Genomic DNA, 12923 nt, shown 5'->3' with positions numbered 1-12923 from the left:
ATGCATCCCTTTACAAAGGAGCCAACACAAATAAAGACTGTTCCTTTTTTCTCGGGATTAACTAATAGAACTGCAATAGGAACTGGACATTTGACTATGAAGGCACCTGATAGACTTTGCTCATTGGTTGGGACTATTAGGCATTTTATGCGATAATCTGGAATATACCAGGCATTTTTTTTTTTGCCAGTTCATTCACGTGAGTGTAACATATCCAAGTAACTTGGTATTTCAGTTATTTTTTCCATTAATGGGATATTTCCCATATTGCTGTCTGATGGATTTGCTACCATAGAGACGACCACCAGTTCCGAGAACTGGGATCTGAATTGTCCCATTGGGCTCAACTGGTGGTCGGGAATGCATGCCTCTGCTGCATTCATTTTTTACGGGACTGCAGGAGATAGCTGAGTTTTGCTCAGTCCCATACACAATAAATGATGTGATGGAAGTACGCATGCACGACCACCGCTGCATTCCATCAGGCATTTTAGACAGTCCTTCTCTGGATTGATGGAGGTCTAGGCACTCAAATTCCCATCGATCAACATCATAGGGAAGTGATAAAGTGTTATTCTCAATATTGCAAATTATAGGGAATCTGTCACCCCATTTTTGGACCCGGACCGCCCCTGGGTCAGTATGATATAACTCATTTTTCTTATCTTTCAGGTTACATCGGGGGCTTATCTACAACATTACAGAATACTGTAGATAAGCCCCTGATGGCGGTGCCGGCAGCTGATAGTCCAAAAATGGGGTGACAGATTTCCTTTAAGACCAACAATAAGCACAATACAAACCACTGAAGCATAGACTACGTAATCCAAGAAATATTCAAGGGACAATGATGACATGTGAATAAGTTGTATGTTGGTCATCACTATGAGATGGAGTTAACCTACCAATGATCCAATTTTGTAACACCACGTTACAATGTAAGGCCATGTGCACACGCTGCGGATTCACCTGTGGATTTTTATCTGCGGATCCGCAGGTAAAATGACCTGCGGTTTTCCTGCGGATTGGCCAGCGGTTTTCCCCTGCAGTTTGACACCTGGACAATGGAATAGGTGTCAAACCGCAGCGGAATCCGCAGAAAGAATTGACATGTCAATTCTTTCTGCGGATTCAAAACCGCAGCTTTTCCGCAGTGAAAAAACCGCAGCATGTGCACTGCGGATTGTAAATCACATATACTTACATTGTACTGTACACTGTCTGCAAAACTGCTGCGGATCCTCAGAGGCCAAATCCGCTGCGGATCCGCAGCAGAATCCGCAGCATTTGCACATACCCTAAGGGTGTGTGCACACGCTGCGGATTCTGCTGCGGTTCCGCAGCGGATTTGGCCGCTGCGGGTCCGCAGCAGTTTTTGCTGCGGTGTACAGTACCATTATTCCCTATGGGAATAAAAAACCGCTGTGCAGACGGTGCGGATTTTTCCGCGCGGTTTTGAAATCGCAGAAAGAATTGACATGTCAATTCTTTCTGCGGATTCTGCTGCGGTTTGCCATCTCCTCCATTGTGGAGATGGAAAACCGCAGGGCAAAACCGCAGAGCAATCCGCAGGTAAAACCGCAGGTCTTTTGACCTGCAGATTTACCTGCGGATTTTACAAAATCCGCGTGGCCAAATCCGCACCCCATTCCGCAGCGTGTGCACGTAGCCTAATTGTCTAGAAAAACTTTCTTCCGAAACCATCTCCATACCTTTTCATGACCCACTTTTACTTATCATTTCCTATATGTCTTTATTAAATGATACATTTAAAAATTACTCACTTTTCTTTTTTTTTTATTTATTAAAAAAAATCTTTATTTCACGTTTTATTTTACACATATCCACAGGTATGTATATTCACTGTATAGAATTGTTCAAAATTTCTAGTTAGTACAAAATGAATTGCAAATAGAAATAAAATGTGACACAAAAGCCTGGATTCAACACTGTACATCTCAGGGAAAAGTAACATGTGAATTTGGTACAAGTGCTGGAAAACAACATCTGTAGAAAATACAATGTTAAAAAAATGAATCAGAAAAATGCAATACTACAAGCCATGTAATGTACGGTATACTGCCCCACTGGACACTTCACAAGTGGATGAGTTATTAATTAACTTGCCAAAGCTGTAGTTCTGCAGTTAGAGCAATAGGTCACATTGTTTTCATCACTAAGTTTTTATTAGTTGGATTTTAGATCAGATATTACATTATGTCCTGATTAATTCTAAAATATTTACTCTTTATAGGTCTTTAAAAGTTTATACTAACTTTTAGTTGCCTGAAGCACTAAATTGAAAGTCAGCTTAGTAGCATTATTCAGCTCCATGTGTACATTATAAGCGCCCCCTAGTGGTGGACACAGACAGACAGAATTTTATCATTCAACTTTTTTTTTGTTAATTAAATTGTTGAAAGCTTTGAAAAAAGTTAATGCAAGGGTAAAAGCAGTACCTGCAGCCAACTTGCTTTTTCTCCAGAGTTTGGAAGGTGTTATAACTGTCTAAGTATAATTAGTGTTTTGTTTTTTTATAATCTTAGATCTGTTACTGTCTTTTATTGTAAAATACTATGAATGCAGCTGTGAAAATAAGTAAAAAAAATACTTTAAAAGTTTGTGTCTGTTCACCAAATTGACTAAAATAAAAAAAACAAATAATAAAGCATAAGTATCATAATAAAAACAAGCTTCCTTACAGTAGGGATATAAACAATACTGTACACTTTAGACACTTTTCACCACTCCTGACTGCTTTATTGTCACCACAATAGAATCTTCCATAGTCATCAGTTGGAAACAGCCTAAAAAGTAGTAAATGCGACGGTGCCAGAATTTAGGCAGCACTTGAAGCTAAAGGGGTATTTTAGCTGTTAACATTTATCACCCAACCATTAGGATGGCAAAAATACAGGTACTTTGGTAGAAGCAAGTCAGCTGCTTCCATACCTTGCAAAAAGTTATACAAAGTATATCATCCCCACTGCAGCCATGATGGAGGGGAGAGAAGGGTAACTGTCCCCTACCCCCTAGTTTAACCCTTTTAATTCAAAATATCTGGAACTATATATTTCCTAATTGTTTCATTCATTTATCATCACATCCCACCGCTTGCTACAGAAATCTGGCATATATAGCACAAGTAAGGAAACTAACATAAATCTCATAGTTTCCAAATTCCTATATATACACACGTCGAGATAGTTAAAAATAATTCCTTTATCCAGTGTTTACTCAGTCACCCAAAGCAGAAAAAAAACTGCTCATAGCGAGACATTGCACTTGTTTTCTTTACACTATAGTACAGTATTAAAGGTTTTGTTTGTTTGTTTTTTTTACTTTAAGTAATATACAGTATAATTAGGCAAAAAAAAAACCTACATTTAAAACATACTCACTCTGAAGTTGGTTCTACGCCATTCACATACTACATAACTTCTACTGCTACGGTGCAAGACTACAAACCTCTGATAAGATACATATTCATAGTGAATGCAAAAACTAAAAGTGTAAATCTCTTCCTTTATACTTTTCACCTTGTTAATAATTTCTCCTGACTTTGGCTGAACAAAAAAAGCTGCACTAATCTGCACTGTGTGAATCAGGTCTTATGCCCGTACAATTCTTTAGTAGCTAAAGCGGTAAGTTTCTGAAACTGTATCAATGTGAATCAAATTTATTCCAGGTCCGGAACAACTTGTCTCACACAAATTTAGGCCTCATTGACACGTCAGTATTTGGTATTTTTCATCAGTGTTTGCATGCCAAAACTAGGAATGGAAGATACAGAGAAAAACGATCATTGAGGGTGTGTGCACATGTTGCGGATTGTCGCGCGGATTTGTCAAAAACCGCAGGTAAATCCGCAGGTTAAAAGACCTGCGGTTTATCTGCAGTTTTTCTGCGGTTTTCCCCTGCGGTTTGACATCTGCCATGGAGCAGGTGCCAAACCGCAGTGGAATCCGCACAAAGAATTGACATGCTGCGGATTTGAATCCGCAGCAAATACGCGCGGAAAAATCTGCACTGTCTGCACTGCGGTTTTCATTTTTCATTGATTATAATGGTACTGTACACTGTGGCGCAGAAACTGCTGCGGATCCGCAGGACCAAAACCGCTGCGGATCCGCAGCAGAATCCGCAGCGCGTGCACACACCCTGAAAGACTGACATCTGTTCTGTGGTTTGGAGACACTCCTGGTTTTGACAAATACTGATGAAATACTGATCAAAAATACTGATGTTGTTTGCTGCAAAGCATCAGCTTCTTTAGAACGTGTCAGCTCTATGTAATGGGGTCTAATCACTGGTCACCAAAAAAAGGTGACTTTTGAATGGATGTGGGAGCATTAGAGCTGCAGTGTGCATGTTACCACCGCTCCACTCAAATGGGTGCAAAAAGTCAGACCTCACAGATTTGGTAGTTGCAGTTTTATTTTTTAAATTTTCCTTTAAATAATATCAACAAAAGTATTTTCAGTGCCTATTGCAAATATACAGTGTGTGCTACCCTTTTTTTTTTATAAAATACTTCGGAAACAACATCTGGCTTGCACTGCTTCTTCTCTAGTGCACTCCTAGTCAGTATAGATAGCAAAATAATGCAAGATAATTGTTGCAGTCTTGCAATATTTGCTCTACCTTAAGGTCTTAGGGTGAGTACACACAGTGCAGATTCATCTGCGGATTTTTCTGCGCGGATTTGCAGGTAAAACCACAGGTAAAGTGACCTGCGGTTTTCCTGCGGATTTCCCCTGCGGTTTGACACCTGGACAATGGAACAGGTATAAAACTGCTGCGGAATCCGCAGAAAGAATTGACATGCTGCGGATTTAAAACTGCAGCAAATCCGCGCTGAAAAATCCACAGCATGTGCACTGCGGTTTCTAAAACCCATTGAATAACATTATACTGTACATTGCTTGCGGATCTGCAGCGGATCCGCAGAGGCAAATCCGCTGTGTATTCGCAGCAGAATCCGCAGCGTGTGCACATATCCTTAGGCTTGGGCTCACATGTCTGCAGATAGACTGCAATGCCCGGACTGTTGGAGGGTCTCTCGGCCATCTATCTATCTAATCTATATATATATATATATATATATATATATATATATATATATATATATATATATATATATATATATATATATATATATATTGTTTAGGTACACAAGGTCTCCGGATATATGTAAAAAAAAAAAAAAATATATATATAATTAATTTTAGATGCCCTACTATGCAGTTGTTCTTGCCCAGATGTATTGCTTCATAATATGGTGCCATATGGATACAATATATCTGTGTGTGTGTGTATATATATATATATATATTTATTTTTTTTTGTACACGAGGCCTCTGGATATTTGTGAAAAAAGAAAAATCATAAAAAAAATCCCTCTATTTTAGTAACATAGCACCTTGACTTTGCCATAGAACTAATTAGATATATTTTCAGCTCTGCTACATCCGAATATTTTAGACCTCAAAAGAAGAGCACAATATGCTTGAAAACTGCTTATCAACGTCATAGGGTTTTCACTGTTATTTTCCACTTTGCAGTCACATCAATATGCTATATCTATATATAAGGAGATTTTTAGAAAATACTCTCATATACGGTACATTTTTTTTGTTGTTGGTCAAAATAACCAATAAAGACTTTTCTCCTGGGTTTCTATAGAGTATAATCTAGGACTTTGCTACTCAATTAATCAATCAGGATATAGGCACAGATAATGAGTTTTGTAAACCCAAATTTCAGAAAAGTGAGTGGCCTTGTTGGTATAAGTATAAATAGAAGTTATTTTTATTGTATTGTATTTTTATTGTAAAAATGGGATTCTGGTTACTATGTACAACTAGCACAATCTTTTATTGGCGCGGTTTACAGAAGGGTCTCGTGCATCACTGGTCCCATTCTGCTTGGTGCGACCTTTCATTCGTCACCAGGATGATCAAAGGCACCAAAAAGTAGAGATAAAAAAAAATGACTGTTTTATTTTGTTATAGGAAATGCATTTTTTAATTATAGGATAAAATGGTGTTTTGTTTTTTTTAATCTTCCGTTTCCTTGCATCATCCTTGTTCCTGGAGCTATAGTTTTAGTGCAGCGCATATTAAGTGTAAGTATGCTAGGACTACTCTATTTTATTTGCTGTATATACTAGGTTTCATAACATGGATACAAAGCTAAGGCCTAGATCCAAATTTCCTCCGTGAATACCTCCATAATATCTCATCCGATGGAGCATAACAATATATGATGAGAAACTGGAAATCGTAACAGTATGGCCCCATAGAAGTCTATACGTGATATATCATAGCTAATATGACCATGTTCACAAGAACTAGCTAGTTTCTCAGGAGAGAGAAATATGTATAAGACATTTTGGGGGCAGATTTATCAAACTTGTCTAAAAGAAAGACTGTGTTGCCCATAGCAACCAATCTCAGAGCGGTTTTCATTTTACCAAAGCTGTTTTAAAAATGAAAGCTGCTCTCTGATTGGTTGCTATGGGCATCAACATCAGTCTCTCTTGTAGACGATTTGAAATGAGGCCTAGTGATTCTCTCAGAAAAACTAAACCATGTATAAAAAAAAAAGTGCTAGAGAACCTTTATAAATTATAGACCTAGCCCCCTAAAGACATAGTCAACAGCAACATGTCGGGCATGTGTCCCCCTTTAAAAATACAATTTTTAACGTGTACACATTACATTATTTACATACATACATTGTCAAGCTACTAAAAAAGTAATGAGATGCCTTTAGCAGTTAGGAAATTTCCGAGGCATGATGCGGAAAGATCTATTCACACACTGAACACAACATAAAATGTAGTACTGCATTATAACAGAAAAAATGCATTAGAATAGTGTTGACCATTAGTTACACCCAAAATAAGAAAATTAAAACACAAAAAAAATAAATCTTTGGCCTTATAGTGTATTTCTAAACTGAGCGCAGTGGAGTCGGCCATTTTTATGGGCATCTGGAATATCGCTGACACAAAATGGCTGCTGCCCTCAGTGTGCACACATGGTATGCGTACTTTACAATTAAAGGCAAAAGGAAGCAATAAATACCTCACGGGTCACTATATACAAAGAGGACGTCGAAGAGTTGCTGCTAGGTTTGGAATCTGATTGACAAAGAACCATATTGCACAATTTTAGTTTTTACATTTTCGCATTTTGCAGCCTTAAAAGAGAACCAGCCATTTGCTATAAATATACATATCTGGTGTAAATGCTGCTGGCTTCCTGAATTTTTTTTTGCTTGTTCCGGCACTTCTTCGTTCCAGATATATGATGCTCACTTCCCTGTATATAACCTTAGTATTGTTATCCAACAGGGCGTGGTCCTCTCATTCATTGCAAGAAAATCTGATGATCACGCCCACTTGGCTAAATGTCAGATTGGAAAAAGAGGGCCATATCTCTGCGCTGAAAAACAACTCCAGATTCAGGTTAAAAAAATGACATATTTATAGTAAGTGACAGGTCCTCATTAAACCATCAGGAATGTGTATTGAAAACAGAAGCAAAACAGTGACATATTGTTTCACCAGGGCCGGCCCGAACGTATAGGCGAACTAGGCGGCCGCCTAGGGCGCCGACCCAAAGGGGGCGCCAGAGAAAAAACAGAAAAAATTATAAAAAATCTTTTCAAAAGGCAAAAAGTTTTAGGGATGGAAAGAAAAGTGTACATATTTAAGGGCAAATATGACGCAAGAGAGGTTGGTTGGGTTGGCAACAATTTCGATAGAATCTGAAGTTGCTGAACAAATTAATCTCGGTGACTTAGTGTCATCCTTTTCAAAAAAAAAGGCAAAGAAACAAAAATTTTAATTAGCTATGGTCGTTTTTGTTTAGTGTTATTGATTACTTTGTATATATTTGTCCTATACAACTTCTCAGAAGATTAAAGAGTTAGGAGAGAGTTAATTAATCATTGCTGTTGTGGTTTATTTTGCTCCTAAAATTAAATCCCAAGTTTTCATCTACTGCCAAGAATAGTAGGGGCGCAACAAAATAGTTTCGCCTAGGGCGCCGTAATCTCTCGGGCCGACCCTGTGTTTCACTATGGCTAGGTGTTTCACATTGAAAAAAAAGAAAAAAAATGTATATGGTGCAGTTGCTAGATTCACATCTAAAAAATCATACACCAGGTGGTCCTTAGGTTTACATATAAAAGAAATATATACTTTGCGTTCAACTACATTGTCCAGTACAGCTGACGCAATGATATACCGGCAAACATTTTTTGTGATGTTTGGATAATAAAAGTCTATGGGCACATTAAATATAGTAATGTAAGCGTATTTTTACAAAGTAGATGTGATGTGAACTAAGTCACTCAGCATTAAAGGGGTTGTCCACTACTTTAGCACTGATGACCTATCGTTAGGATGGGTCATCAATATCTGATCAGTTGGGGGGTCCGATACCTGGCACCCCACAGATCAGCTGTTATCAGTGGCGGCGGCGGCCGCCGGCTGGAAATTCTCACTTGCGGAGCTGGCCGTCCTTGATAGAGGCCGCGGCTGGTACTACACATCCGCCTCCTATTTAAAGCAATTGGCGGCTGTGTAGTGCCCAGCTGCAGCCAGAATCACAAGACAGATCCGCTACTGAGTATTTCTGGCTAGTGGTGCCGGGTGTCAGACCACGACCGATCAGACATTGATGACCTATCCTAAGAAGAGGTAATCAATGCTAAATTAGTGGACAACCTCTTTAGGCAACAACTATTTATTAGGTTTTCCTTGCAATTAAAGGTTTAAAGGCACGCTGCACCAATCTTGTTAGGCACTCAAATGCCTTCAAAGCTATGTGCCAATAAAATGGCGGCTTAGTTTGCATAGGCAATAGACGTATCATAAGGTATATGGCACAGATGCAAGTGTTTTAAGGCAAACAGATCACAGATCTCATCAGAGTGTGTAAGAAGGTCTTATAGCAGCTATAAAATCTTCTTTGCATTATTAATGCACTTAACGCGTTGTCCACCTTTGGGGACATTTTTTTTTTTACTTAAATGCATGTACTTGGGACTAAAAATCAATTTCATAATTGGGTTTTTATTAAAAATTTTGCTCTGGCTTTTACAGGTTTTCCTTTGGATTCAGCTGTGATGCGGTCTGTAGTCACAAGTCAGCTGAGAGGAGCTCAGAAAAAGAATTACACACTCCCCGTCAGATAGTCATAGAAGGATCACTGACAGATTCTCAGTTAGCTCATTTTTGATCCATCAATAGACAGGATATCTGAAAGACTATAGAATGCAAACAATGCAAAATTATTAATAAAACCTAAATGGAAAAGTGATTTTTAGCCCTAAATTAATTCATTTAATAAATAAAAAAAATATTGCCCCCAAAGGTGGGCAAGTAATTCAGTGGCTGATTCCTCATTATTGCATAATAACATCAGATCAGCACTAAATAAAACATAGCACCCCTTCTTTCCAATACTTTGTACCAGTAGAAATGGAATCTACCAGGTAATGATTATTTTGTCAAATAAGATGACTTACCAAGACAACTCCCTTTTTTCGTAATGAACATGCCTGGCAGTCAGATTTTCCCTGCAATGGCCAATGCAGGTGAAATGTAGTATTGCATGGTGCCCAATCCAATAATGTCATATGTGAAAGGGTCAGGTCCACCAAAAGAGCTCTCAACTCTGGTTTATAGAGGTGGGCTTATAAAAGGGGGTTAGTCTAATGGGATGACACCCCTTTAATTCTATATTTCACTTGCAGCTCACAATTCATAAAAACATATATTTCATAGAGCAAGTCATATTTGTCTTGGAAATAATATCCAGACAGCAAACAAAGTCTATCATTTGGCACATACCCAATCCAATCAATGTGGTGCCATCCGCCTACTAAAGTAATCCTTTTTTTTTTTTTTTTTCGAAAATATACAAAACGTGAAATAACATTTCTAGGAATAACTTTCATTTTCATTCCAGTTGGTGACCCATTGCTTTTTCTCACTGCTTTGTTTTAATTTTCCTTCTTTGAACTGGCGTTCTTCTTTAGGGATTCGGATGGCGTGGTATCGCGGGACACTATCATCGTACCGGGAACGTTTAAAAAATCCAAACTGGAAAGAGAGACAAGATTTTGGTGATTAGAAGAAAAAGAAGAACAGTTTGTTCAGGTTCACTGCGGACAATTTGGACAGCAACATGAAGGGAGTTTAACAAACCCAAAGAGCTATTAGCAAAAGTCAGTAATGAGGCGAAATGAGAAAAAAAATTTGGATACAGGTTCATGGTAGAAAACGTTTAAAATCAAAAAAGGGTCCTCCATGATAATGTGTCAATAGTCAAAATAATATTGACACCTATAATATTTACTTATTTCTATTTCTAGGGTGTCCCTTTGACACAAGTTCTCAAATGTCCCAAATAGCTATATATAAAAAAAAAAACAATAGAACGGCAATTCCTGGCAAAATGAGTCAAATGTGAACAGATGCAAGCGGCAGTGACTGCAATAATATAAACTCAAACAAGTGCAGAAGCACACTGAGTGCACTAAGCTATATGAGAACAATTAATACATTCATTTTGAACTGCATTACTATCAAATGGACTATTTATAGAATGAAGGTACTTAGCGAAAAAAAATATTGATCTACGCGTGCCCATGTGCTTTGTCATGGCAGATGGGCACAAGTAATTGGCTAATTTGTACACTAAGTACCTTATTTCTATAAGTATAGTCTATATGAAGTTCAAACTGTATATATTTAGTGTTTGCGATCTATCTATCCTTCCTATCTATCTATCTATCTATCTATCTATCTATCTATCCAATATCTATCTATCTATCTATCTATCTATCCAATATCTATTTATCTATCTATCTATCCTTCCTATCTATCTATCTATCTATCCAATATCTATCTATCTATCTATCTATCTATCTATCTATCTATCTATCTATCCAATATCTATTTATCTATCTATCTATCTATCCTTTCTATCTATCTATCTATCTTTGGAAAAATGCAGCACACCAATTGAAAAAGTGAAAAAAGTGCTATTTTTAATAGCCCATAATGGTGACATTTCTGTTCCAAATGGCAACCTTTCTCAAGCCTTGGAGGAGAGGAAAAGGAGAACCAGTTATAGTTTTATATTAGTAAGATCTAGACAAGCATCTCCTTAACACATTTGTTAAAATGAAGAAAAAATGGGTAACCCCTTTAAATTGTTACAAAATATCCATCCATCTTTCTGAGGAAAAAATCATGAAAACTGATCAACAGTGACTCAACAGATACAGAACGGCATCCAGTCATTTTTTTTTAGTACTTTTTCCATGCATATATGTTACCTATAGGTGCTTTAAGAATTATGCTGCCAGAGCAGATAAAGCAAGAGGAAGGATAGTCAATTCAATAATTAATGAAAGTTATCTGCAGCAAAAGCGATGTGTTATGTTTTAAGGAAATCCTGCAGCCAATCCAACACCCAGAAAGCAGTGATTTAAATAGTGAATTACCAATCACAGAGCGCTGATCAATACTATGCATCAGATGTCAGCCTCTCTTTATCAGATGGCTGAGTATGGATTTCAGCCTTGTGATAAGCGGCATCAAATTCATCTTGTTTACTTCTCTTGAAAAAACCACACTACAAAGAATGAAGGTTACACATGGGATGATTTGTGATGATTGCAAAAAAAGCATTTGGAAAGCAAATCAAAAAATCAGTAAGGCATGTCATGGACAAGCAATGGTGACGGTCTGCTGCGACGACATCTCATATCAGCATCTTCAGATAGAGAAGATAACATTCCTTATTTCTGAATCACTCAATCTCTGAATTTTGCAGGGTCAAGGTACTCTAGAGTTTTAGATAGGGTTTACCTTCTCAACCCTACTAATAAAGTTTTCAAAGTAAGGCATAAATTACTGTCAAGAACCATAGTGGCCAAATTATCTGTAAGTCTATATCTAGTTGTAATACAAAATAGGAAGGGTTAAAGTACTTAGTATTTAGTGCAATTTGTTAAAGGGGTATTCTCATTTCAGATAATATTAACAGGATAAACCAAAAATGCCTGATGGAAGCTAGTATATATCCCTTCACCTCTGGGACCCACAGCTATTTCAAGAATGGGATTTCCTAGTTCACTGTGTTCACTTGCTGGTAATTATAAGGTTTCTGTGAATGCTCAGCTCTCTCCATCAACTTCTAGGAAAGTTATGAAATTGTCCGAACAAGCTTCAATCTCAGCATAAATATACGGTAACTTGTTAGCCTGTCTAATTTTGGTTTGGTAGGTCTCCTTTAATGTTGACCTGTCCAATATAACATCTAGTTGATTAGTAAGTTATCAACTATGATTAAGACTTGGGATAACTTACTGATTGCTGGAAATCTCTGGGAAAGGGGATAATGAGAATCTGGATCACTCTGCAGTCGGCGATTTCTGGTACTCCCATAGACAATAAATGGCGTAGAGGTCCAGAATATGCACTTCTACGCCATTCAAAACGAGACTTTGCCTGATTTCTGTGTTCCAGAGCACTGTTTCCCAGGATCACTAGAGGTCCCATTTGTCGGAACCAAAGCAATCAGTATGTTTTTAAACTAAGAAATGGATAGGAAATAATTTACTATTTGGAAATTACCTTTTACTGGTCAGCTTGATGAAAAATGATCAAATATCAATGGCTAATATAAAACGTATAGGATTATAACATTGCAGCTGTGCGTCTAAAGGCTTTTAGTAATTATGACGTAGGTTAGGTAGCAGTATCTATTGATCTGCTATTTGAGTCAGTAACCCCGCCAACCTACTTTATAACTGTTTGGTCATGTGTGTTATCAACTTATTTCTAAGGTGCTAGTGACCCTGGTCAGTGACACATATGTATAATATATACATAC

The 12923-nt window shown here is 37.6% G+C and overlaps 1 protein-coding gene across 2 annotated transcripts in view; it reads right to left on the bottom strand.

Moving 5' to 3' along the window:
• Positions 1 to 1780: 1780 nt before the first annotated feature.
• The window catches only part of ITGA6 (integrin subunit alpha 6), a 74825-nt gene continuing 63682 nt past the window's right edge, over positions 1781 to 12923 (bottom strand). The window contains exons 25-26 of one of the 2 annotated variants that reach the window (XM_073545887.1): positions 11530 to 11660; positions 9985 to 10120 (exon numbers count right to left, since the gene is read on the bottom strand). In XM_073545887.1, coding sequence (XP_073401988.1) covers positions 11553 to 11660 — 108 coding nt within the window. In that variant the 3' untranslated portion in view covers positions 9985 to 10120; positions 11530 to 11552. Of the gene's footprint in view, positions 10121 to 11529; positions 11661 to 12923 lie in introns of both variants that reach the window. The other variant, XM_073545888.1, reaches the window with a different exon arrangement.

This window comes from Dendrobates tinctorius, unplaced genomic scaffold (genome assembly GCF_039654945.1).
Source record: "Dendrobates tinctorius isolate UK_male_01 unplaced genomic scaffold, ASM3965494v1 ptg000143l, whole genome shotgun sequence".
Taxonomy (NCBI): domain Eukaryota; kingdom Metazoa; phylum Chordata; class Amphibia; order Anura; family Dendrobatidae; genus Dendrobates; species Dendrobates tinctorius.
Note: the sequence above shows the minus strand (reverse complement) of the source record. Positions and strands in the feature narration are given on the sequence as shown.